Here is a 22345-nt window from a genome sequence, read left to right on the forward strand (position 1 = left end):
ACGTGAGATGCCCCAAATCATTAGCCACAAAAAAGTGTTGCATGTTATTCTTAGATCTTAACTGCTTGCTCTTGATGAGTTTTGCTTCCTGCTGCAGACACTCACTCTCTTTTCCTCCTGAAAGCCAAGCGAGACACTTGAGCCTGTGTAGGTATCTCAAGAGGGATTATCTGAGGCAGGCAGAACTCTGGTTCTCTGGTGTTGCAGGCAGGTGGACCAGTATCTGGATTGCATGCAAAGTTTTAGAGTTGCTTGGATTTCTCTCATAATGTTGAAACTCACTGCACAACAAAGGGAGCACATAGGTTGTGCTGCTTCATAAACAAGATTTTGCTGCTTGTTTGTGGTGGCTGGGAAGCCCCTACTATTCCTGTGCCTTTAACAGATGCTTGGCATCCAGAATTGGCAGCAGTCTTAGGAGTGGCTCTTGGCTTGGAGACCTATTGGAGAAGTCTTTCAGTGCAGTGAATGGGGAGAAGACACCCTATTAACTTGGGCAAGGACAGACTTCTATGTCCTCTTGGAAATCATGTCAGTAACTGCTCCTAACCCTTTTGAAGTGCCAATAGGAAAAGTAAAAGGGATTTTCAAACCATCTTGGGAAAACAGCCTGAGAGCCAATGGCTCTTGCTGCAAACACAGCTGCTGTTACTGGGGTTAAGCAATGTACTTCAGTGGGAATTCTGGGCTGGCTCCTCAGCAGCTTGTACAAAATGAGTTGGTATTGTGACTGTGACTGTTTCTTCTGATGGTGTTGCAGATGTGGAAGGCTACTGCAGGCCACACCATTTCTGTCAATCAGGATGATGGAGCTGATGACTGGGAGACAGACCCTGATTTTGTGGTACGGCTTTTGGATTTCACTGACTCAGCAGGAGCGTGTTGCATAATGTGTTAAAGAGAAACTCTTTGGGAGGGGGGGCTGTGTTTCAGCAAAAGAAACTTGCTGGAGCATATTCCTGGAGGGAGGGAGAAGTAGGGTTCTGTGCCTGGGAGTGATTTACAGAACTACCTTGTTTTGGCTGGGTGCTGCAGGGAAGTCTGTACAGAGATTTGTGCCAAGACGCAGCAGCCTCTGGGGGCTGAACGTGTGCCCACTGCATTTCAGCAAGGCACGAAGCACAGGGCTCACAGCTGAAGAGAGGTGAAGGTGGCAGTGGAGCTTTTCTAACTCTTCTGAACTCAGTGACTGCTGGAGGCTTTTGCTGTGAGCTCTAAGTGCAGGTGACTAGTGATGTCTTTGGGCTTTTAACTCTTTTTATGTGTCCTTTGCAGAATGACGTGAGTGAGAAAGAACAGCGCTGGGGAGCTAAAACTGTGAAAGGATCTGGCCACCGAGAGCACATCAAGTAAAGCAGCTCTCTTTTTAAATCTATCAACAGTCACAATCATCTCCTCTTCTAGGATACTTGTATCTTCGTAATTCAACTAAGGGTTTCCACGGAGCACTGATGATTTGCCAGGTTGCTGGTCTCTCAAATGTGGCAGTATCTTCAGTTCTGAATTAGTATCAGAAGCATGGTGTAGGGACTCTTAAATCTTTTATGGGAACTGGAAATGTTTTTCCTGCTTCTGTGTTTGGGAAGTTTCTGTGTTCTGTTTTGGTGCAAGAGCCAATGCTGTGAGGGGAGAAGTTTGTGTTGGGAGATCTGAGCACCTTCAGTTAGGTGCTTTAATGATTCATCTGATCCTTTAATTCTTGGCCTTTGTTTAGAGAACTGCTACCAAACTCGTAATGATTCTGGTAAAGGCAAAGTAGCACATTCTGCTTCTGGCAGGAAGGCAAAAGAGTGCATGGTGAAGGGCTGTGAGAAAGAAGTGATCTATCTTCTGAATCTGTATCTCTCACCAAAGGTGTCTAAGCCTTAACTTTAAAGCAGCTTTGGGAAGTCTGTGTTTGCCGTGTTCCTTTTGGTGTTGATGGTCTATTTGTAGGGTGAAAGCTCAGAGTAAGAGCAGTCAGTGCTGCACGTGGAGAGGCTGAGCTATGCGTAGGCTGACTTCAGGGAGCAGTTTGCTGTGTTTGGAGTGCAGTGGGGACGCCTGCTGGCTGAATTACACTCGAGGAGGCTTTAAACTCAGGTGGGAAGTGCTATGAGGTCCAGAGTTTCCTCTCGGATTATCTTTGGTGGATGTAGCCTGCACTGCTGCAAGTTCAGTTCCTGCATATTGCAAGGGAACACTCAGGGAAGAGGAGGTGCATGGCTCCTTCCATCCTTGCTTTGCATCACAGCTGTTTCCAGAATGCTCAGCTAGAGTCCTGTTACCATAGGGACTGTTTGAGAGATGATCCCTGTTCTGAAAAGTTGCCATCTAAGTGAAAGGTGTTGGAAAGACTTCAATTAGGACATGAGAAGACTGTATGTTTCAGGCACATAGCAGTTCAAACAGCAAAATACCCTTTCATGGTAGTCTTGAAACTAACTCTTGCTTTTGTTTGTAGAGAGTGTTTTGCAGTAGAGCAAATTCTGTTTCTTAGGCTAGGGTACATGCTTTGGGCTCTGCAAGAGTGGGAAGGGCTCAAAACATACAAGTTGTCCAACTTTTAATTAGGAGATATTTTTAGCATCTTTTTACTTTGCATCTTCTTGAAGCTGTCTTCTGAAACTGCCTTAGTAAAACTTGCTGCTTAATTATCTGTCTTCAAAGTATTCATCAGCTGAGAGAGAATGTATTCCAAGAACACCAGAACCTCAAAGAGAAGGAGCTTGAAACAGGACCGAAAGCTTCCTATGGCTATGGAGGGAAATTCGGCGTCGAGCAGGATCGCATGGATAAAGTAAGTAGGAATGCTTCCCTGGGATTGAGGGAGAAGCCTTGCCTTGCCTCTGGCCAGCACAACTTTATGTGCTGCTGAACCTTCTTGAAGATGCCAGGTTGTTCCAAGATTTGGAGATGTGGAAGCCCAGCTCATGGCATAAGCTACATACAGCAGTGGCTCATGCCGATGGCAGAGCATCGCTTTTGCAGTGCTCTAACAAGGGCAGTTGCAAACACTACTACCCCAGTCTGTCAGATGCTCTTACAGAAAGAACTGGCTTAAACCTCTTAAAGAATCAGGAACAAGCGTTTTAGGTGGCAGGTTAGGAATCTGTGAAGGATGAGAAGTTCTGGGATGTGTAGTGGCCCCACATGTTCCTGTTTGATGTTTGCTCTGTCTTTCGAGCACGTCTGCATGCTTATGTCCTGAGTAAATTCCCCTGGAGTCAAAAATCAAGTTCCTAAAGGTGTATTTGTGCAAGAATAAATCCAGGTTTTTTTTTTACTTTGAGGTTGTGCCAGCAGTTCTATGCATGTAGAGGTTGCCAAAGAAAGAAGAAAAGGATGTGCTGCTGCTGGAACAGTGGCCAACTGTGAATGTAAAAATTCCTTGTGCTGTAGTGGTTTACAGAAGGACTCAATGGCTGTTCCACAGAGAACTGCTCTCTAGTCCTCAAGGGGCCTTTGCAGACCTTTGAATCTGGGGAAGGAATTTCTCAGCAGATTTAACCATGAGGCCTGTTCTGCAGCTGTATAGCTCTCTAGTGTTAGCAGGTTATCTCTCACCTGTGCCCAGGGGAGGGAAAAAGGAAAGAAACAGAAGTGAGTGCCGTGTTGTGCAGGCCAGAGCTAGTGATCAGGAAAAACACAATCATGGGTCATGCCCATCTGAGCAGTACTGGCAGCTGGAGGCCTTCATAACTTACATCTTTAATAACATTTTCTTCTACAGCTGTAGTTCTGTAACCTGATCATTCAGATCTCTGCTTCAGAGGTACCTGGGGCTCTGTGAAAGTCTTGAGGCTTGACTCACCTGGAGTAGTTGAGCTTCACTGCAGCGTTGTCGTGGTACAGGCTTCTGCTGCATTTAAGATAAACCCTTGCTGCTGACTTAAAAAGAACAGTTACATCATCCTACATGCCAGGGCTCTGTAACTGATGTAATATGGAGCAGAGCATTGTGCTGAGGAATTAGGAGGGTGATGTACTCTGAGATACATATTTCCAAGAAAAAAGAACTTTTTCCAAGTCTCTTCTAAAAAGGGCTGTGCTGTAACACTTGGGCTTTGATGAAATGCAGAAAGTCCTGGTACCACCTAAAGAAAACAACATACTTAAACCTTGCCTACCTCAGCTGGTACAGCAAAAGAGGGGCCATGTAAAGCCACATAAATCCTTGGATTTCCAGAGCTTCATGTCTTCCATAAATGTGATGAGTAACAGGAAGAAGAAAGGCAGGTGGGAGCCTTTTCTATCACATTTAAGAGTGACTTTTCTATGGAGCAGCTGCAAAACGAACAAGAGTGTGACTGGTTCAGTCAGGGAGAGAAAGGAGCTTTTATATTGCTTCTAAGTCAGTGCCCTGTTACTGGCACCCTGCTTCTGTTAGCTGACAGTCACTTCAGCATGACATGCAGTGATGCTTTTGCTTTCCTCCCAACACCTGTGGTAAAAAAAAAGGCAGATAGTGTACAAGCAGCAAGTTTCCACTGCTTTTACCCTAAGTTCACTTACTGTTTCTGGATACCTGTCCTCCAATTAACTGTCTGATACTGGCATAAGCAGCTTCTCATTCCTGACAGGTCAGAGCTTGGGGCAGCTGCTTGGAGGGGGCTCTGCTGCGGCTGCAGATGCCAACTACATTGTCCGCAGGTGCTGGTACTGGTGCTGAGTCTGGGAAAGGTACTTGGCACGGGGTGCAGCGTCTCCATCTGTACATGGCTGTGTGCAGCAGGTTGTGGAGTCTTCTCTCTTTGCCTCTGGTATGGCAGAGATGGTATGGATTTTGTATGTATCTTGCTCCTGAGCAGCAGACTCAGCTGTTCAAGTGGCAGATTGCAGGTCACGCTGGCCACTGATCAGTTTTGGCACTGGGCAAGAAGAAACCCACATTTTTGTGATGTTTTGTAGCACCCCTTCAAGGTGCTAGACTCTAGCATCTGTTCCAGGATCTAGAGTGCTACACTGGATTAATGTAACACTATCTGGATGTACTTTCAGGGTGTAATTACATACGCTGTGTTATACCTGAAGCCAGTGACAGTGTGAGGCAGCTGCACCTTGGTTTGCTGTGGGACTTGGTCAGCTGGGAGACTGGAGCTGGGATGCCTTTGGCACAGGGAGCTATGTCTTGATGTGGATGCACCACTTCATGTTGCAATGCCAACTTGCAAGTGAAGAGAAAAGACAGAAGGTGCCTGGTTTTGATTAATGCAGAAGATGAGTGTCCCTCCCTAGATGAGTGTCAGCGGACAGCCTAGCTGCAGTTGTGTTTGGTAGCAATCTGGTATCAGCTCAAACAGAGGTATAGCTCTGTGCCTGAATTCAAGGCTGTGTGCTCAACCTGGAACTAAATCTCTTTCAGCTCTGCCTGAACACCACCAAGACTCCATCTGCACCATTCTAGGTTTTGTTCCTGTGCTTTCAAAGTAAAAATCCAGAGCATAAAGCAGTCTTCATAACACCCTGATGTTGCTGGCAGACTCCATCCTGCCACTTACCTTGCCTAGGCTGTGTTGGTGACAGTCTTCTGGAGCAGGTAGAAATTCCCAAGGCATTCAGTTTCACCAGGAGGAGTGGCAGTGATGCATGTTTTTAACAGAGCTTATGTTCAGCTTCCTTGGTGCTGCCTGTTCTGAACTTTCCCATTTCTTTTAGTCAGCTGTTGGGCATGAATATCAGACCCAGCTTTCTAAGCACTGCTCCCAAGTGGACTTGGTGAAAGGATTTGGTGGCAAGTTTGGAGTACAAACTGACAGAATTGACCAGGTGAGCCCTCTCTTATCCTACTGCAGCTGCTCACAGTGGTGGAGCTTCTCCTGTGGTATGGCTGTGGCTGTTTTCTCTGGGTATTTATTCTCATTTGTGTGGGTATCTTAAGGTGTGGGTGTGCAAAACAGCCACACCTTCAAATGCTGGTGTGGTCTGCTCTTGCTGCTGACACTGAGTATTATGGAGGAAATGGAGAGAAGTTGAAAAGAAAACTGGAAAGAGCTGTTAAAATATGCATTGTAGCCAGACTGTGCTCTCTGGTGAGGAGCATGAATGCTACAGAGAGAGGGATTTGGGGATGGTTTGTCCTGTATCACAACATGAACTGCTGGGCAGAATAATTGGCCCTTTCCAAGGCTGTCTAACAACCCCTGCATGGAAATGCTGAGTTCCTGCTGCACTGGATGGCTGAGGCTGGCAAGGCCAGGGTGTGCTGCTTGTTTGCTTTGGCAGTTTGCTTTGGCAAGGGATGACAAAAAATACTTGCCATGAGTACATGGACTAAGTTATCATCTAAATGAATGTGGCCTGTAAGTTAAGTAGCTGTTTGTGCTCCTGATCAAGGTCAGAGCTGGGTGGGTAGACAGGGATGTTCTGTGCTGTTGCACACTGCAGTGCAGAAGGCTTTCTGATTCCTCCTTGTCACATGTGCCATTTTATTTCTCTTCCAGACAGCTGTTGGGTTTGAATATCAGGGGAAACCTGAGAAGCATGCCTCCCAAACAGGTAAAGTGGAGAGGTGGTTGCCTTGGTAGACACCTTTTTTATCTGATAGAGTAGAATAAATCTTCATTCTTTTACTGTTTGTTGAAGCATCCACATGATACTCTCAATCAAGTGTTGAGGAGTTTGGGTGGAAGAGAAGATGGGGAAAAAAAAAGAATTTCAAAGTGATTTCATGAGTCAATGAGGTTTTAAGACAAGGAAATAACATGTCATTGTGAATCTTTCCTTTTGGAAGTGAGGTTCAGGGACGTTTTGGAAACACTGGAAATTGTTCTGTACTGTGTTACACCCTGTTGGAAATAGGGAGTAGATTCAGGAGGAACCATCGTAAACTACAGGACTGTTGCTCATCTTATTTTCTTTGTTTAAACTTAATTTTGTCTGCCCATGAGCAGTATTTCAGTTCTGAAGCAGCTTTCTTCCCTCCCTCAATTACTAGGATATGATGTTTCTATTAAAAGCTTCTTCCATTTCATTTTTCTTGTGGTGTGCTCTGGATGCAGACTACTCAGGTGGTTTTGGTGGAAAACATGGAGTACAGGCTGACAGAGTGGACTCAGGGTAAAACTGAGAAGCAAGAGTAGCCACACCTGTTCGTGGGGTCATGCTCTGATAGGACAGGCAGTGTTGTAAAATACTCTTTTTGTTATATCTGGTGCACTCCCAACCTGCTGAAAGTTACAACTGAGTGAAATTGTGTTGCTGGAAGTTGGACTACTGAAAAGAGAGACCTAAACCATAGGTTCTGCCTGGTTTGAAGTGATGGTTCCAACTGCTGTTCCTTTGGAAGCAGAGCACACAGGCTCCTCTGGAGGCTTTTCACAACTTTGGATCTTTGTAGATTAAATTCCTGAGGCTGTAAGCAGTTTAACCACAGCAGAGAGGTGCTTCTGAAAGAATCAGCGCTTTGTAGATGAAAACATTTTTCAGAGTTAGTAGTGTTTAGAGTCAATACCGTGTTGCTAATCAGGTTTCCAGGCATAGCTGATCAAAAATCAACCATTTTATTGAAAAAAAAAAAAACAACCAAACAAAAAAACCCAAAAGTAATTTTTGCCATCTGTTTTCAGTTTATCTCAAGGAGGTATTTGCACTCTAGAAATGCTAAAGAGAAGCAGGGGGTGTTTGTTTCAAAGCATCCAGGCTGTTGCTGACATAGGTTTTGAAGTTCACTTTGCTATAAGTGTCTCGAGAATTTTATCAGAGTCAAGTAGCAGAACTGCTGATATCAGCCAGCAGTGCTGTTCTGTTTTCTATCCTGAGAGGATGTATTCTGAGGAATTTCAGACTTGACTGTCTGGAGTCAAGATCAGCAAGGATGTCAGTACTTCTTTTAATACCTGGTGTAATGGGAGCAGCTCTGACTGGCACAGGTTTTCATGGCAATATTTTGTTATTGACATTGTACAAACAAAATTCTTCACTCTTGTCTCTAGATTATTCCAAGGGCTTTGGTGGTAAATATGGTGTTGAGAAGGACAAAGTGGACAAAAGTGCTGTTGGCTTTGAGTATCAAGGCAAAATGGAAAAACATGAATCACAGAAAGGTTTTTATTCTCTTCTTTAAAAATACTACTTCAAGCAGCCTTTTGCACCTGGGGAGCAATATTTGGGGGGTTTTTCTTTGGTGGTAAATGTGTGCTTGCCCTTTGTGCATGCAGGTTTTTGTTTCACTGAAACAAAAAGGAAGGCATCATAAATTGTGCCTGGCTCTCACAACGATTTCCAAGGAGCCTGATGGCCATGTGGATGCTACTGAAATTTGTAACTGCACAGACCTGTGGTGTCCAGAGGCAGCATCAAGCCCTTTGGTATTTGTGTGCATTGCACACAGCTATAGACATGTTGGATGTGGATAGAATATGGAGTTGGCTTGGCTGCTGGCAGGCTAGCTGTCAACGACCTTGATTGGGTGAGACTGGTCCCCCCTTTGTTCATCAAAGTTGGCTAGCTCTGCAGCTGCGAGAGAAGAGGTGAAGGAAGTTTTGCTCCCTGGGAAAGTGTTTTGGGAAGCAACCTGGCAGGGAAGTAAAAGGTATTTAAACCCCAGGGTTTGTAATCATTAAAGGGCTGGCAGTTGTTGACAGTTGTTGGTGCAAATGCTTCTCATCTCGACGGGCACTGGGCGGGGGGGAGAAGTTTTTCGAAGAGCTCCTGAGAAGCCTGGCCGGATTCTAGGGGGCCTGCAACATCCTACAACAGCTGGATGACTTTAGGCAGGAAGTACCTCAGACTCTTACCTCTGGATGTAATGGAGACTGAATCCAGTAACCTTCACTGGATCCATGGTGCTTCCTTGCATCATGATCATAGAATTTCTGAGTGGAGATCCTTGCCCTCTGCTAGGTAGTGTTGCAGTGGGGGAAAGAGAATGCAGGGCGGTGTCATTGATGACAGGGCAGCTCATCCCAGAACACCCTCCTGGGTTTTATGAGATACTGTTTCAGTACAAAGTGCAATAATGTTTCTGAACCTTCACCCACGCAGATTATGTGAACGGGTTTGGAGGCAAGTTTGGAGTGCAGAGAGACAGACAAGACAAGTGTGCACTTGGCTGGGATCACCAGGAGAAAGTGCAGCTGCACGAATCCCAGAAAGGTAAATCAGCTCACCAGGCTTTCCTGTGCCTTCAGACTTCTCTCATTTTGACTTTTCTCATCCCTGTGTGAACCCTCTTCCCTTGTGTCTTTAGCCTCAGCCTTACAGCAGCTGCCAGCAGTCTCATTTTCCTGTGTTTCAGTGGTTGTGTGCTGGTTATAATGGTGCCTGCAAAGCAGGTTTAACACAGCTAGTCCTGAGTCCCTGAAGGTTCAGACTTAGTGATAACTTCTCACTGGAGAAGCTTTATGAGTCTGCAGCTTGCCTGGAATTTCTCCTTTTTCATTGAGTTGTGCAAGCCACAAATTAGCAATTTCTTTGTATATCAGCAAATAATCTCCCTTCTCTGGTCTCTGGGTAGGTTTGTGCACACTCCCATTTTCCTGCAGAAGAAATCTGGTACCTAATCCTATCCTTTCTTATTGCCTGTAGGGTACCTATTCCTATGGAACACTGGTACCCAGAGGTAAAACTGCAAAATAATGATTGCTCCCCAGCCTTCTGCTTGTCCACTCTTAGCTTCAAAAAATGTATTTTTTAAATTAAGGGAATTGAAAGTGATCCTCAGAATATTCTGTTGGATTCTACAGCAGATCTGTTGTGAAAGAGTTGCCAGCAGCCCTTTGTTTCCTCATTTTCTACCATACATTGAAATGGCTGTTGTGAGGCAACAGCAGGGAGTGGTCATAGATGGTAGTTCAGGTGTTCTTTCCCTCTAGCTATGTGGCAGCAGGAGTGTTCCTTCTTCCTTGAAACAGTGCTTTGGAGGAATAGCTGGAGGGCAGACCCTGTCTTAACATCTCTTTACAAGTCAGCTCTCTAGAGTAAAAATGTTAACCACGCTGATGAAGGAAGCTCATTTTATTGTCCTGTATCCTTTTGTATGTTGTTTTGTTCTGGTGAACATAACTCTGTGTGTGTGTTCATACTTTGACCAAATACTGGTGCATTATGCAGCATGTATGAAGAATGGTGAGAAGGGCTTTTTCCCCTATGGCTTCAGAGTGGTCTTATGTCTGATAAATCACATTGGCCTCTTCCTAACCTCAAGTGAAACTTCTTTTGAATTGACTGTTACAGAAGTCTGTTGAGATTACTATTTTTTTCCCACACTATCCAAAATGATTTGTAATTGAAAATATTGCAATACTGATTTTGAGTGTCTCTGACTAAACTTCTTTGTTTTCCTTCATTGTAATTTATGACATGTGGCTTTTTCAGACTATAAGAGTGGTTTCGGAGGGAAATTTGGTGTGCAGAGAGAAAGGCAGGACCCATCTGCCGTGGGGTTTGATTACAAGGAGAAACTAGCCAAGCATGAATCTCAACAAGGCACCGTTTTCACTTGTTACTCTCTTGCCAGTGCAGCCACTTCTCACAGCCCAAGCAGCTGGGTGCTAGGAATGTGCAGACACTCTCTTGCGCTTCTCTTCCTACAAGATCTAGCAGTGTTCTTCCACTTCATTCTTACAGTGCTCCACCAGGCAAGCCTGTGCTCAGGGAACAGGTAGCCAGTGTTAACAGCTCCACAACACCATGTATTTAGTTACCAGCTCTACATCCAGTGTGTACTACAGTTATCAGTAGTATGATGTTAATGACCTCGTACTTAGCAGTTTTAGAGTCCAACTGTGAAGCTTTGCCTGCATGAATTATAACATTGATACAAAAAATAGTCAGAGGAAGACCGTGCTTGTTATCATTCCCAAGCAATAGATTGTGCTAAGATAATTTTAAAATTATTGTAGGTCTCTTAAAGCAAGAAGTAGGGAATGTTTGTGAGCAAATACTGTTATAATACTCTCTTTATCCACTGTGAAACGGTTGGGGTACAAACCATGAATTCCTGGTTTTCTGTTGTCTTAAAGTGAGAAGTCTGGATCAGGAACATGTGAGTGTAGTATATTCATCTTGGCTGAAAATACATACAAAACTGAAAAAAATGAGGTTGTTCATTCTGATAGTCAATATTTTTCTGTGCTGCAGAACAAATTTAAACTTGTAGAGTGTCAGGTGTGCCTTAGCAGAGCCCAGATACAGACACTGAAATAGCCTGTGGTTAGGGGACCAAAGTGTAGTTGAGAGGAGAAGGAGTAACTGTTACTATAGTCCAGGGCTGTGCAGGGAAGCCTGTAGTGCCTAAAAGCACATTCGTGCAGCTCTCTGCCCCCAGACAGAGGAGCCATATGGTCTTGCTGCTCCTCTTGCACTGGCTCTGGTGCTTAGACATTTTTCTGAGTGCAGCTCACTAAGAAGAGCAGAAAGCTCCTAGGTTTTGTTAGGTGCTTTTCTTGTTAATGTTACTAGTGAGTTAAACTGATTCCAGAGTATAACAAGTGCTAGAGTCAGCATCAGGTGAGAGGAGGAGTGTGCGGCTCAAGGGTGGTGGGGAATACCATGACCACTCCATGTCTCTGGTGGCAAGTTGCAGGCTTGTGCTGTCTGTTGGAATTGCCCCTTTCCATGCCTAGAGCAGGAGTTCTTACAGAGTTCCTGAGCTGGACATCACAACCAAACCCACTGGATTTAGAAATGTGTTATCTTTTCCTGCCAGTCATAGAATTCACTGAGTTAAAGAGAGAAAAACCTCACCTCTGTGGTCACTGAAGACTGGATAGCACTCCTCCCAGCAAAGCAAAAGGACTTAGGTTACAGGATGCCTGCAGAGGGCTGAGAGGTGGTGCTATGAAAGGCTGTGTTAGTGAGGGGATTCCTTTGAAGGGCTCATCCCTTACTCCTTGCTTGACACCTTATCAATCCTCAGCTTAATGTCCATTCAAAGAATGCATGTGGCCCCCAATCTGTCCTCTGCTGGTGTAGCAGTTCTGTATCCTTTCTGCACCAAAAGACAAGTTGCATTTTCTTTGGTGGCTGTCTCTGTATCTCTGCATGCAGCTGAAATGGCTATTTGCATTTGAAATGGCTGTTTGTATTTGGCAGAAAGATGGGAGGGACAACAAAGAGCCTCCTCTAACCTTTTTATCCTGCTTTTAGATTACTCGAAAGGATTTGGTGGGAAGTATGGTGTCCAGAAAGATCGGATGGATAAGGTCAGTTGTTTTGCAGAGCACAAAAAAGTCTGGTTAGATCTGTAAGGTTCAGCTCTTAGTTTCTGGCTGTTTCTCTAGGCTAACAGCAGAGTTCTGTGCTTCTCTAAACCTTTAAAAAGCAAATTTGGGGGTTATAGAAAACCTTTAAAGGTCCCTTCCAACCCCAAACATTCTGATTTTATTCACACAGCTGATGGCAGTTTGCACACACGTGTTTGTGTGTGGCTCAGTGTAGTGCAGATGTCTTGAAGCAGGGAAAACTGAAGCCTAGCCATGAAAGAATAGCAGCATTGCTGTGCAAGAATGAGAAAATCTGTTCAGCTCACAAGTTCAGTCGAGGCTTCTAACAAGTAGCTAATGCTTTGTCTTCAGGATCTCCCTTTAGTAGACTGCTTCAAAGAGATATCTGATATCTACCAACTTTGCCCGCATGGGTTCTCAGGAACCTTCTCTTCAGGAGAAGTATTCTGTATTTAGTATTCTGTAAAATCTTCTGTAGAAGATTTAGTATTCTGTAACAGTGAAAGACAGGGCAGCTGATACCTCCTTTCTACCTCTCCATCTTTAAATTTAAACAGCAGTCCTCTGGGAGATTTCTCTACTGAATACACTTACCCTCAGCTTTATGTGGGACATTTAAAAGTAGACAGAGTTGGAAAAATCTGTAGGATTTTTTATTTCACTTGTGGCTTCAGGCCTCAAGAGCATTCCTTAAACCCTAGTGTTTTGAATGCTCTCAGAATGCTCCCTCTGCTGTTACAGTCTCTGCTTCTTGAAGGGAGCTGCATTACCCTTGGTGGAACTCCTGCATAAGGTGGATTACAGCAGCAACTGCTACACAGTTCTAATGAGTCATCTGTTCATAAACCACTTGTTCAGTTTTGATTAATAGGATTTTGTTTGTGTTTCCTGAAGATTAATTCCTGCATAGTTTGACTTCTAGAAAGAATGATCCCATTTTTTCTAGTTTTGATTATTTGTGATTTTGTTTTGCTGTTCTGAAAAAAGCCCGGGGGTGGCAATATCACATCAAATGTTACAGGTTAAAGCTATCTGAATGTCTCTGTGAACCTGTGGGGTGTGGAAAATGCAGTCTTTTTCTCCTCATTGGCAGAATGCAGCAACTTTTGAAGATATTGAAAAACCAGCATCAACTTACCAGAAGACCAAACCAGTAGAAGCTGGTAAGGCACTGGCCACAAACTCTTTCTTAGGAGGTGATAATGTCCAAGAGCCCAGGACATTACTGGCAATGTAGCAGTGCTGAGTAAGAATCCTCTAGAGGAAACTGCTCTATGTGCAGCTCTCTAGTAACCCCAAGTACTCTCTCCCTCCTCCCTTTAGAGGTTGTTTTTGTTTGATTGTTTTTTTTTTTTTCGTTGGTGGTCATCAGAGTTGAGGAAAGGAGACAAAAAAGCATCAGAGTGGAGCATAGGTTGAGGGGAGGGGTGGATGGTGGAGACTGTCCCATGAGAGAAGGGAGGGAGAAGTGTTGCAGAGGTTTTTATATAAAAACAATGAGATGCACAGGAGGTTTAGGCTTGGAAGGGCAGAAGGAAAAAGGGGGATAAAAGGACTTTTCTGAATGGACTCTGAGCTCAGAGAGCAGATGAGAAGAAACATTCAATCCTAGCAGAAACTTGTAGCAAAAACTCATTCTAGGCTGTCTGCACCCTTAAGCAATGTTTGACTTTGATGTTTTGAAATGTTACAGTTGCCAATAAAGCAAGCATCATCCGAGCTAACTTTGAAAACCTGGCCAAGGAGAAGGAGCAGGAGGACCGCAGGAAGGCAGAAGCTGAGAGGGCACAGAGGATGGCCAGGGAGAAACAAGAACAGGAGGAGGCCCGAAGGAAACTGGAGGTCAGTAAGATTCAAATCCCATCTGAGTGGTGTGTCTGGTGTGTTCCAGTGCAGTGTCCCTTCTTTCCAACTAGGCTTTAAAGCTTTTTGTGTGTTTGTGCTTCACCGCCCTGTGACGGCAGCCATCCATCAGTGTGCACCTTACGTGCACAGCAGGGGAGAGATGTGGCCCTTGAAAGGCCCAGGCCTTGGTGACAGTTGGTGATGCTGGGGTTGGGAAGGTAGAGGTGGTGTCACCCACTGCACACAGCCATGAGAGGAGGGGAAAGCATCTTCCCAGTGCTGATGGAACCTTAGTTTGAGGAATAGGAAAATTATTTGAGCTTTGGCATGGTTCAAAGCTTCGTGACTCCTGTGTTTTTCATGTGTACAATAATTCCAGGAAATGTTTAGTCAGAACTTTTCTGCATGTTTGGTGACACTGCTGCTGAGATGGAAGGAACAGAGCATTAATGGCACTTTGTCCTCCACATTCTGTACCCTTGCTTGGTTACATGGTGCCTGGGATGCCTTACCAGCAGTAACCCTTGGTGTCTGCTGCCTGCAGCTGCCTTCCCTTTCATGCCAGCAGTGTTTGTCCAGAGCCTTTAGCAGTTTCCCCTTGCTGTGGTCCCCTTGCTGCTGTTCTGATTTCATGGCCCCATGCCTGTAAACTCTGATGTTCTGGTAGGGAGTGGGAAGCCATTGATGCTAGGGTAAGAACAGGCCCTGTTTTCCACTTCTCCTTCACTTCTTGTTTAGCAGAGAGTTTATGCTGGAGAAGACAAACACAGGGCACAAACAGGCAGAAACCTCCTGAGCTGTGAGTAAATGCTGCTTGGCCATGCAGCTGCCCTGAGACTGAGCAGCCAGCCAGCACCCAAACAGCCTGCTCCAGCTGCTGCAGGCACAGGCAGGCAGGAGTGGCCAGTGGGGAGATGGAGCAGGTCCTGATGAGAAGCCAGTGGTATTGGAGGGGATGCACAGCAAAAATGCTCATCCTCATCATCTTCATTTCCATTTGCTATGCTGAAGAGACCTTCCCAGGGGAGGATGCTTGTCTGGGACCCTCATCACTGTTCTTCCTGGCTGCCCATGGGGGAGTTTTCTGGCTCCTTTCTTCTCTCTTTCTCCTCTGTTGTTTTTATTTTCCACCAAAAGTATCTTTCATTCTTAGAGCCAACATACACCACCAGCTGCAGACCCCATTAATAAATCTTCTTGCATATGAACTTGTCTCAGCATCCTCTGAGACATCTGGAATCCAGGAAAGACTGCCAGATGGTTTCTCAGATCTGTTCAGTCCTTTGTCTGACACAAGTGGGGCAGGCCCCACGGCTGGTTTCTCACTTGTGGAAGGTGCTTCCCTTAGTGGGGTGCTGCTCCAGGATGGCAGGGTGTGCTGTTCACCCCATTCCATCAGTATGGTCTCATTCATCACAGACTTAGACTTGGTGTAAATGATCTGGTTTAAAAGTCTGAAAAGCAAAATCCATGATAGGCTGGCAGTGACCTAGCTCCCAACTTCCTAAGTGAAATACGAAGTGTCCCTCCTATCACAGAACAGTTACCAACCCCCAGATGCTGACCGCCCTCTTGTTGCCCAGTTGCACTGGTGCATGCATTTCTCCAGCTACCAATGCAGGAGAACATCCTCTTGGTTCTCACTGCCTACACCATGCTTCTGCCAAGAGAAGCTGGACTGGCAGCTCCCTGAGGTCCTTTCCAGCCTGGGGTTCTGTGATTGTCCCTTCTGCCAAGAGAAGCTGGACCAGCAGCTCCCTGAGGTCCCTTCCAGCCTGGGACTCTGTGATTGTCCCTTCTGCCAAGAGAAGCTGGACCAGCAGCTCCCTGAGGTCCCTTCCAGCCTGGGACTCTGTGATTGTCCCTTCTGCCAAGAGAAGCTGGACCAGCAGCTCCCTGAGGTCCCTTCCAGCCTGGGACTCTGTGATTGTCCCTTCTGCCAAGAGAAGCTGGACCAGCAGATCCCTGGGGTCCCTTCCAGCCTGGGGTTCTGTGATTGTCCCTGTGCATTTGGGGCCTGGGCTGCCTTTGCCTTCTCTCAAACAGAGCTGTGTAAAATTTGTCTTGCTCATCTCAGTCTGGACACCATCCCCTCCCTGCTGGGGATGCTGAAAGGCTGTTCATTAGACTAGTCCTGTTCCAGCCCAGTTGGAGATGACTGGTCACATGGATCTTGCCAAAGGCTTTTTGCTCAGTATTCCCTTCTGTGCCATGGGTTTGTAGTCTGGGCTGAGTGGGGGAAAGAAGTTCAGCTTCTCCAGTAGCTCTCTCACCATTCATTGTGGGTGATTGTGTGCTGACAAGGCAGAGCTGGGGGTGGAGGGTGGTGAATTTAGGCTCTTGTTTCCCAGTTCAGCTTTTCATTGAGGTTTCCTGCTGCTGGGGTAACAGTTCTCCAGAAGGGTTTGACTGTAGTAGCACAGGTTCTCCTGAGTCACTGCATTCCACATCTTCTTTTCCCCTTTCTGTCTCAGAAATGCCTTTCTCTCTTTGCTGTTATTTTTGCTGTCAGTGTGGGTTAAATTCAAGCAATGGTGCTTGATTTTCCTTGTGTTTCATCAAAGATTCTGTTGCCTGGACACACTTGAAGGTTTTTTTCCAAAGCTGGTATTTAAATTTCACCAGATGATTAATGTTCTTCCAGACTGAACATCTCCATGGTTAATTGTGTGGTTCTGCAGACAGGGAGGGGGAGAGGACAAGGCTAAGTGAGAACTGAAGGAGCACTGGCTGTGCTGTATCTTGCTCAGTAGCTGGGCATGGAAAGGGGAGGGCTGTCAGCCACAACATCCACAGATACTATAAAGGGGGGGCATAGACTTTGACTGAAGTGAACTTAATTTCTTGAAGTGAGCTTCCTTGCACAGACAGAAAGTTCTCTCCCTTGCAGTAAGTCCGTGGGCATGCCTGCCTCCCACAGTGGCAGGTACAGATGGCTGCATTCCCTCAGGAACTCTTCACTGCTGATCTCTCTGCTTTGCCTTTCACATGGCACACAGGCAAATGCTGTTGAGCAAGCTGGTTTGGATTGATGGCTGCCTCATGATGGAGCTGGCCTCTGCCTCCTCAGAGAACAAGGCAGCATGCTCTTGCACGTGGAGTGTGGGAGAAACCCAGCCTGAGAGGGGACTGAAATGGAAATGTTTTCTGGCAGTTCTGCTGTGGCTATCCTAGGCTGTAATCTGGATTGCAGAAACCTGTATCCTAGGACAGCTGTGGCCATGTTTGACATTGTTCATGGATTGATACTACTTAGCTTGTTCCCAGACTTAAATTTGACTTCTAATAGACACCTAGCTTTTTGTATCTGTAGCACAGGAGTTAAAAGCTGGGGAGGACTGTTTGTATCAGGCCAGATTTTCTCCAGAAGGCACAGCACTAGGCTTTGAATTGCCTTCAAAGCTAGTTCTGTCCCCAAGCCACACTTCGCTTTCTTTGTTAGATGTTTTTTTTCTGAGCTGTGACAAAGAAAAGGAAGAATTTTTTTGTTCATGGAGTCCTCTCTCTTCATCTCTGGGCTACAGTTCCTCCTGAGGATCCTTTGGCAACTTACTGCTTGCTGTACCTCGGTCTCCCAGAGCACGTATCCTCTTCTCTTTTACAGCAAAGAAGAAAGTCTGGCCCTAGAGCCACAGTTTTCCTTCTCCCTGTGGTAGAGAGAGGCAAGATGAAATAGCCTGCTCACAGCTGGGGTTTTTCAAGTCCTGCAAGCAATGCAGCATTGCTTGTGGCTTTGCAGTGGGGACTGCAGATTTGCCTCCTGATTCGCAGGTAGGATGGCACCGTGCCGAGTGCCGGAGTACTGGACTCAGAGCCCTGCTCCTTGTGGCACAGACTACAGCACCAGCACTGCTTCTGAACTCCTGAACCCCAGCATTGTCAGTAGAGAGGGTTTTCTTTTGTCTGAACTACTCAGCCCTTTGCCTTGGCATGTGTTTTGCAGACTGCAGGAGCTTGCAGGATCATTTCTCATCAAAGATAATATAGAAGTTGTATAATTAGAACTTGCAGGCTTCAAGTTCTCTAAACTTGGGCTAAAATGGGACATGAGACCTGGGCAGCAGATGAACAGAATGGATCTATTGAACACAGGAACCTTGCAGCTCCTGTGGGAGTGTGCCAGAGAACACTGGGTGCTCTGGTTTGAAATCCCTGTGTGCACACACACTGTGTCATTTGTCTTTCTCCACTTTTGCCTGCTTTGCTGCATTTCTGAGACTTCAGTGTGCAGCCAGTCTAAAGCTTCAGGCAGGTCTAACAGTCCAGTCCTCTTCTGCTGCCTGCTCACAGCAGTGTATTGCAGAATGTGCTGTCTGTCTGTCCTGTTGGGGGGCTGGTCTTGTTCCATGTCATGGCACCCGTGATTTAGCTGCACTGAGAGTTTTCTTTCTCTTTAATTTAGGAGCAAGCCAAAGCCAAAAAGCAAACTCCACCCTCATCTCCTACTGCACAGCCAGCTGAGCAGGAGGCTCCCTCAAGCCCAGTCTATGAGGTTTGCTACTATTACTTCCAGTTCCTGTTTATTATGCTGAGCAGAGGAACCTTTCCACAAAGGGCTGCTGAGCCTCACCTCTGTTTCTGCAGGATGCAGTTTCCAGTGAGGTGCAGGCTGCCTACAAGGACCCCAGCCCAGCCGCGCCTGAGCCGGAGCCTGGCTACAGAACTGCAGAGTACCAAGAAGCAGTGAGTCAGCGAGAGGCAGAGTATGAACCAGAGACTGTCTACGAGGTGGCAGGAGCAGCAGAGCATTACCAAGCAGGTAGAGTGTTTGTTTCTGATAGGAAACCCCTGAAGAGAAAGATTCTTTCCTTGGGCAACAGCTTGCCGAAGAGTTGTGCTAATAACACACTGCCCTACTTTGCTAAAGCCTGGGTCTGATGACGCTTCGTAGATCCTCCACCAACAGACCTTAATTAGGAAATTAAGAGCTGGCTAGAGCAAGGCTGAAGTTGCTTCTGTGAGATGATGTTGGAATAATTCCAGTGCATAATTACCCTAGGGTATCAGTTCAGAAAGACATGTAGGGGGGTAGCCATTTCTACCCAGCTCAGCTTGAGAAGAGCACAGAGATGGAGAATTCAATGTGTTGAGCCAGTGCTGGCCTGCCAAGCACAAATTCTGTCAGCAGTTCTTGGAGTTTGACATGGATGTGATGCTTTCTGTGCCTGAGAGGGAATGGAGTAAGAATGTCTGAACCTAATGAAACAGAAAGAATCTGGTTCCTGTGGGTTGCCATTTCCTCACTTCTTCTGGTTACCAAATGAGGTGTGAAGAATGAACCTGCTCACTGGAGTATGAAACCCCAGGAATTTCAGACACACTTGCCTGTAGTAAATACTCCCTTACACACTGACCTTGGGCCACTCACTGTTCTGGCACACTGGACAAGGCTGTTTGTGCTGTATTGAATGCCTACTTGTGAGTCCTTTCAGATTTTGTGTGTGCTGTAGGCAAGAGTCCACTTCAGTGGGAACATCAGCACTGCTGGGAATGTGCAGTTTGTGCTCTGCTTCCTCTGAGGGTTAGCAGCAAAATTAGAGGAGCACCATTAAAAACGTGGGGTGAGAGGTTGTGTGCTTCATTCTTTTAATTTTCCTCCTTTCTCTTTAGAAGAAAATGCTTATGATGAATATGAGAACGAACTTGGGATCACAGCCATAGCCCTTTATGATTACCAAGCTGGTAAGCAAAGCTGCTGTGTTCAGCCTTGGCTTTGAGATTCTGCTCTGCCAGATACCTCTTCATTTCCCCTTGGCCTTTCATTGTCTAGGTTCTTGTAGTAGTAACATATGAAGTGAAGATAAGAATTAGGGACTTCTTGATTCAGCAAAGGCATTGAGACACTTCTGAAAACCAGTAGCTGTTGTTTCTGGAAATGGTGGAAGTTTCCAAGAGCTTTTTTTTTTAACCATGACTGCTCCTGTTAAACCTTAGCATAACACCTTTAAAGCCTTGCCTGGCTAATGCTGAAGAGAGATTTAGGAAAGTAAAGTGAAGGTTTTGGAGTCTCCTTCTCTGGGGACTTCCAAGACCCATCTGGATGCATTCCTGTGTGACCTGTGCTGGATTCTATGGTCCTGCTCTGCCAGGCGAGGTTGGACTCAATGATCTTCAGAGGTCCCTTCCATCCCCTAAACATCCTGGGAGCCTGTTCCCAGTGTGTTAGGTAGCAGTTGTTGCTGTAAGCTAGAAACACACTCAACGTGCTGTAGCTAAGAGCCCAACTCCCTCGTCACTTGTGGGGGAGAAAATGCCCTGATGGGAGAGAGGAAAGGATGGGTCTCTGTTCTTGTTAGAGGCAGTGGGGCTCATAGACCTGAGATGATGGTGTGGAGCCGCTCCCCTGCGGACACTGAGCCTCTCTCCTTCCCTGTGCAGCGGGCGATGATGAGATCTCCTTCGACCCAGACGACATCATCACCAACATCGAGATGATCGACGACGGCTGGTGGCGGGGGGTCTGCAAGGGCCGCTATGGGCTCTTCCCTGCCAACTACGTGGAGCTGAGGCAGTGACTGCTGCGGGCTGCTGCTTATGCCTTAATTCCCCAGCCGTGAGATCTGGCTCCCTACAGGAGGACCGGTGATGATTTCTGAGGAGGGAGGGGGTGTATCCATCCTGCTTTTATATTTAATACTTTGCTGATGCTTTTTAAAATGTTTATGCCACAGAAATCGCTAATATATTGTAACTCTTCTGCTCCTCACTCAGGCTCCTGGGGGCTATCTCCATGCATTTGGAAACGTTTCTTCTCTGCCAAATTAGCAATTGTCATGAACAGCCTTCCTGAGGACAGCTAGCTGTCTGTTGTAATAGTGCATGTTGGACTCCTAAGTGAGCAGACTTCCTTAGTGTTCCAGTCTAGATAGTCTTCCACTAAATGTTTTCAGCTGAGAAAGTCATGGCTATGCAGGTTGCATTTCCACAAAGAGGCAGTGGGGAGGGCTGGGGAGGTGCATAATTTTTTTTCTTCTTTTTGTCTTGAAAAAGCAAAGAAAATGCTTGGAAGTTGCAGCCATTGGCAGTGAATCAAATACTGTCTGGTATTTATGGAATATTAGTGTTAGGAAGGAAACAGTCTGGTCACTTTTTCCTTCTCTTTTAAAGTGAAGCTCCTTGGCTCTTGCATTGAGATTTTTTTATTATGACTTTTTTCCTGCTCCTCCTGTCCATGTTTTCCCAGAGAGGGCCTGCAAACACTCTAGCACTGATTGTCCCAAATTTCTTTACTCTTTTTTTCTGGTTTCACTTTCCTCTTTCCCAGGAAAACTTGGAAAAGTTCCTGTACAAGTGCTGAGTCACTCAGCAAGGCTCCCACTTGTTCAAAGGGAAACTGGCACCCGGAGCTGTGTGATTGATTACCTGCAGGAAGGGGCTCACTGCTTTAAACAGGGGGGAACGGGCAGCTGGGTTCTGTGTGCATCATGTCCTTTGTTCTCACAAGGAATGGCCTGCAGTGCCCTGAGGACATTCTGTGTAACCATCTTTGAGTCCAGGAGTGTCAATACAAGTAACTGGATGTACAACTCATGCAAATGATCTCTGTTTTTACTCCATACAAAAGACAACTGTACTCTGTGTGTGTGTTCAGCAGAAACTGCCAGTAACCTTCTACTAAACAACAGAACTAAACCTGTTCTTTGCCAAAACTGAAGTTCTCCTTGTTCTAGAAAGCTGCAGATTTAGGGTCCCTACCAAAGAGTGCAAGCTGCATCTAACACTGCAGGTGTTCAGTGTCTGTTACTGTCTGTTTCCACCTTGTGATCCAAATGGGAGTGGCAGAACTGGTGCAGGAGCTAAGAAGGAATGCAAAGAATGGTCATAACCTGCAAATTTGGACCAATGGACTAGAGGAGGCCTGTGTGAAACAGTGACATGCTTAATGTAGCTAGGAAGAAGGCATCATGTTGAACCAAGTCTTGGATGGTTGGGACAATCCTTACCAAATGTCATGCCTGTGTCATGATTCTGTACCTGTTTTCCCTCTCCACAGTCTCATTTCTGTGTCATTTGCATTACTAGGGTTGGGTTTTATATGCAGTTTATTTTATCCAATTTTGCATAGAACACCTCATAGGGATATGATTTTTTGTAAATTAAATATTCAATAAACTTTTGGAACCATTTGCACGGAATACTTTTGTCTTTTTAACTTGCTTTGCCAGCCCGTTACAGTTACCTGGTCTCAAGCTCTGGGCCCAGCCTGCTCAGAGCCCTTGCTGTGTGATGCTTGCTGGTCTTGTGAAGGACACCAACACTTGCAGCTTGCTGCTGCCTTCCTTGTGCTTCCCTGACCTCAGAAACCCACTTGCTTTGTCTTCTTCTCCCATGTGGAAATACTTAGATCAAAATTA

At 45.8% G+C, this 22345-nt stretch overlaps 1 protein-coding gene across 1 annotated transcript; it reads left to right on the forward strand.

The window, feature by feature from the left end:
* The first annotated feature begins 736 nt into the window (after nt 1-736).
* Nucleotides 737-22103, forward strand: CTTN (cortactin). Its single transcript, XM_054390725.1, is given in 18 exon segments — nt 737-844; nt 1276-1349; nt 2650-2779; nt 5638-5748; nt 6423-6477; nt 6981-7032; nt 7034-7057; nt 7548-7561; nt 7914-8024; nt 8965-9075; nt 10297-10407; nt 12070-12125; nt 13240-13309; nt 13840-13988; nt 18394-18483; nt 18546-18750; nt 19602-19673; nt 20370-22103. Coding segments are annotated over 18 exon segments (1668 nt in total). The 5' UTR covers nt 737-748; the 3' UTR covers nt 20507-22103.
* The last annotated feature ends 242 nt before the right edge of the window (nt 22104-22345 follow it).

The sequence above is a fragment of the Indicator indicator genome, chromosome 21 (genome assembly GCF_027791375.1).
Source record: "Indicator indicator isolate 239-I01 chromosome 21, UM_Iind_1.1, whole genome shotgun sequence".
NCBI lineage: Eukaryota > Metazoa > Chordata > Aves > Piciformes > Indicatoridae > Indicator > Indicator indicator.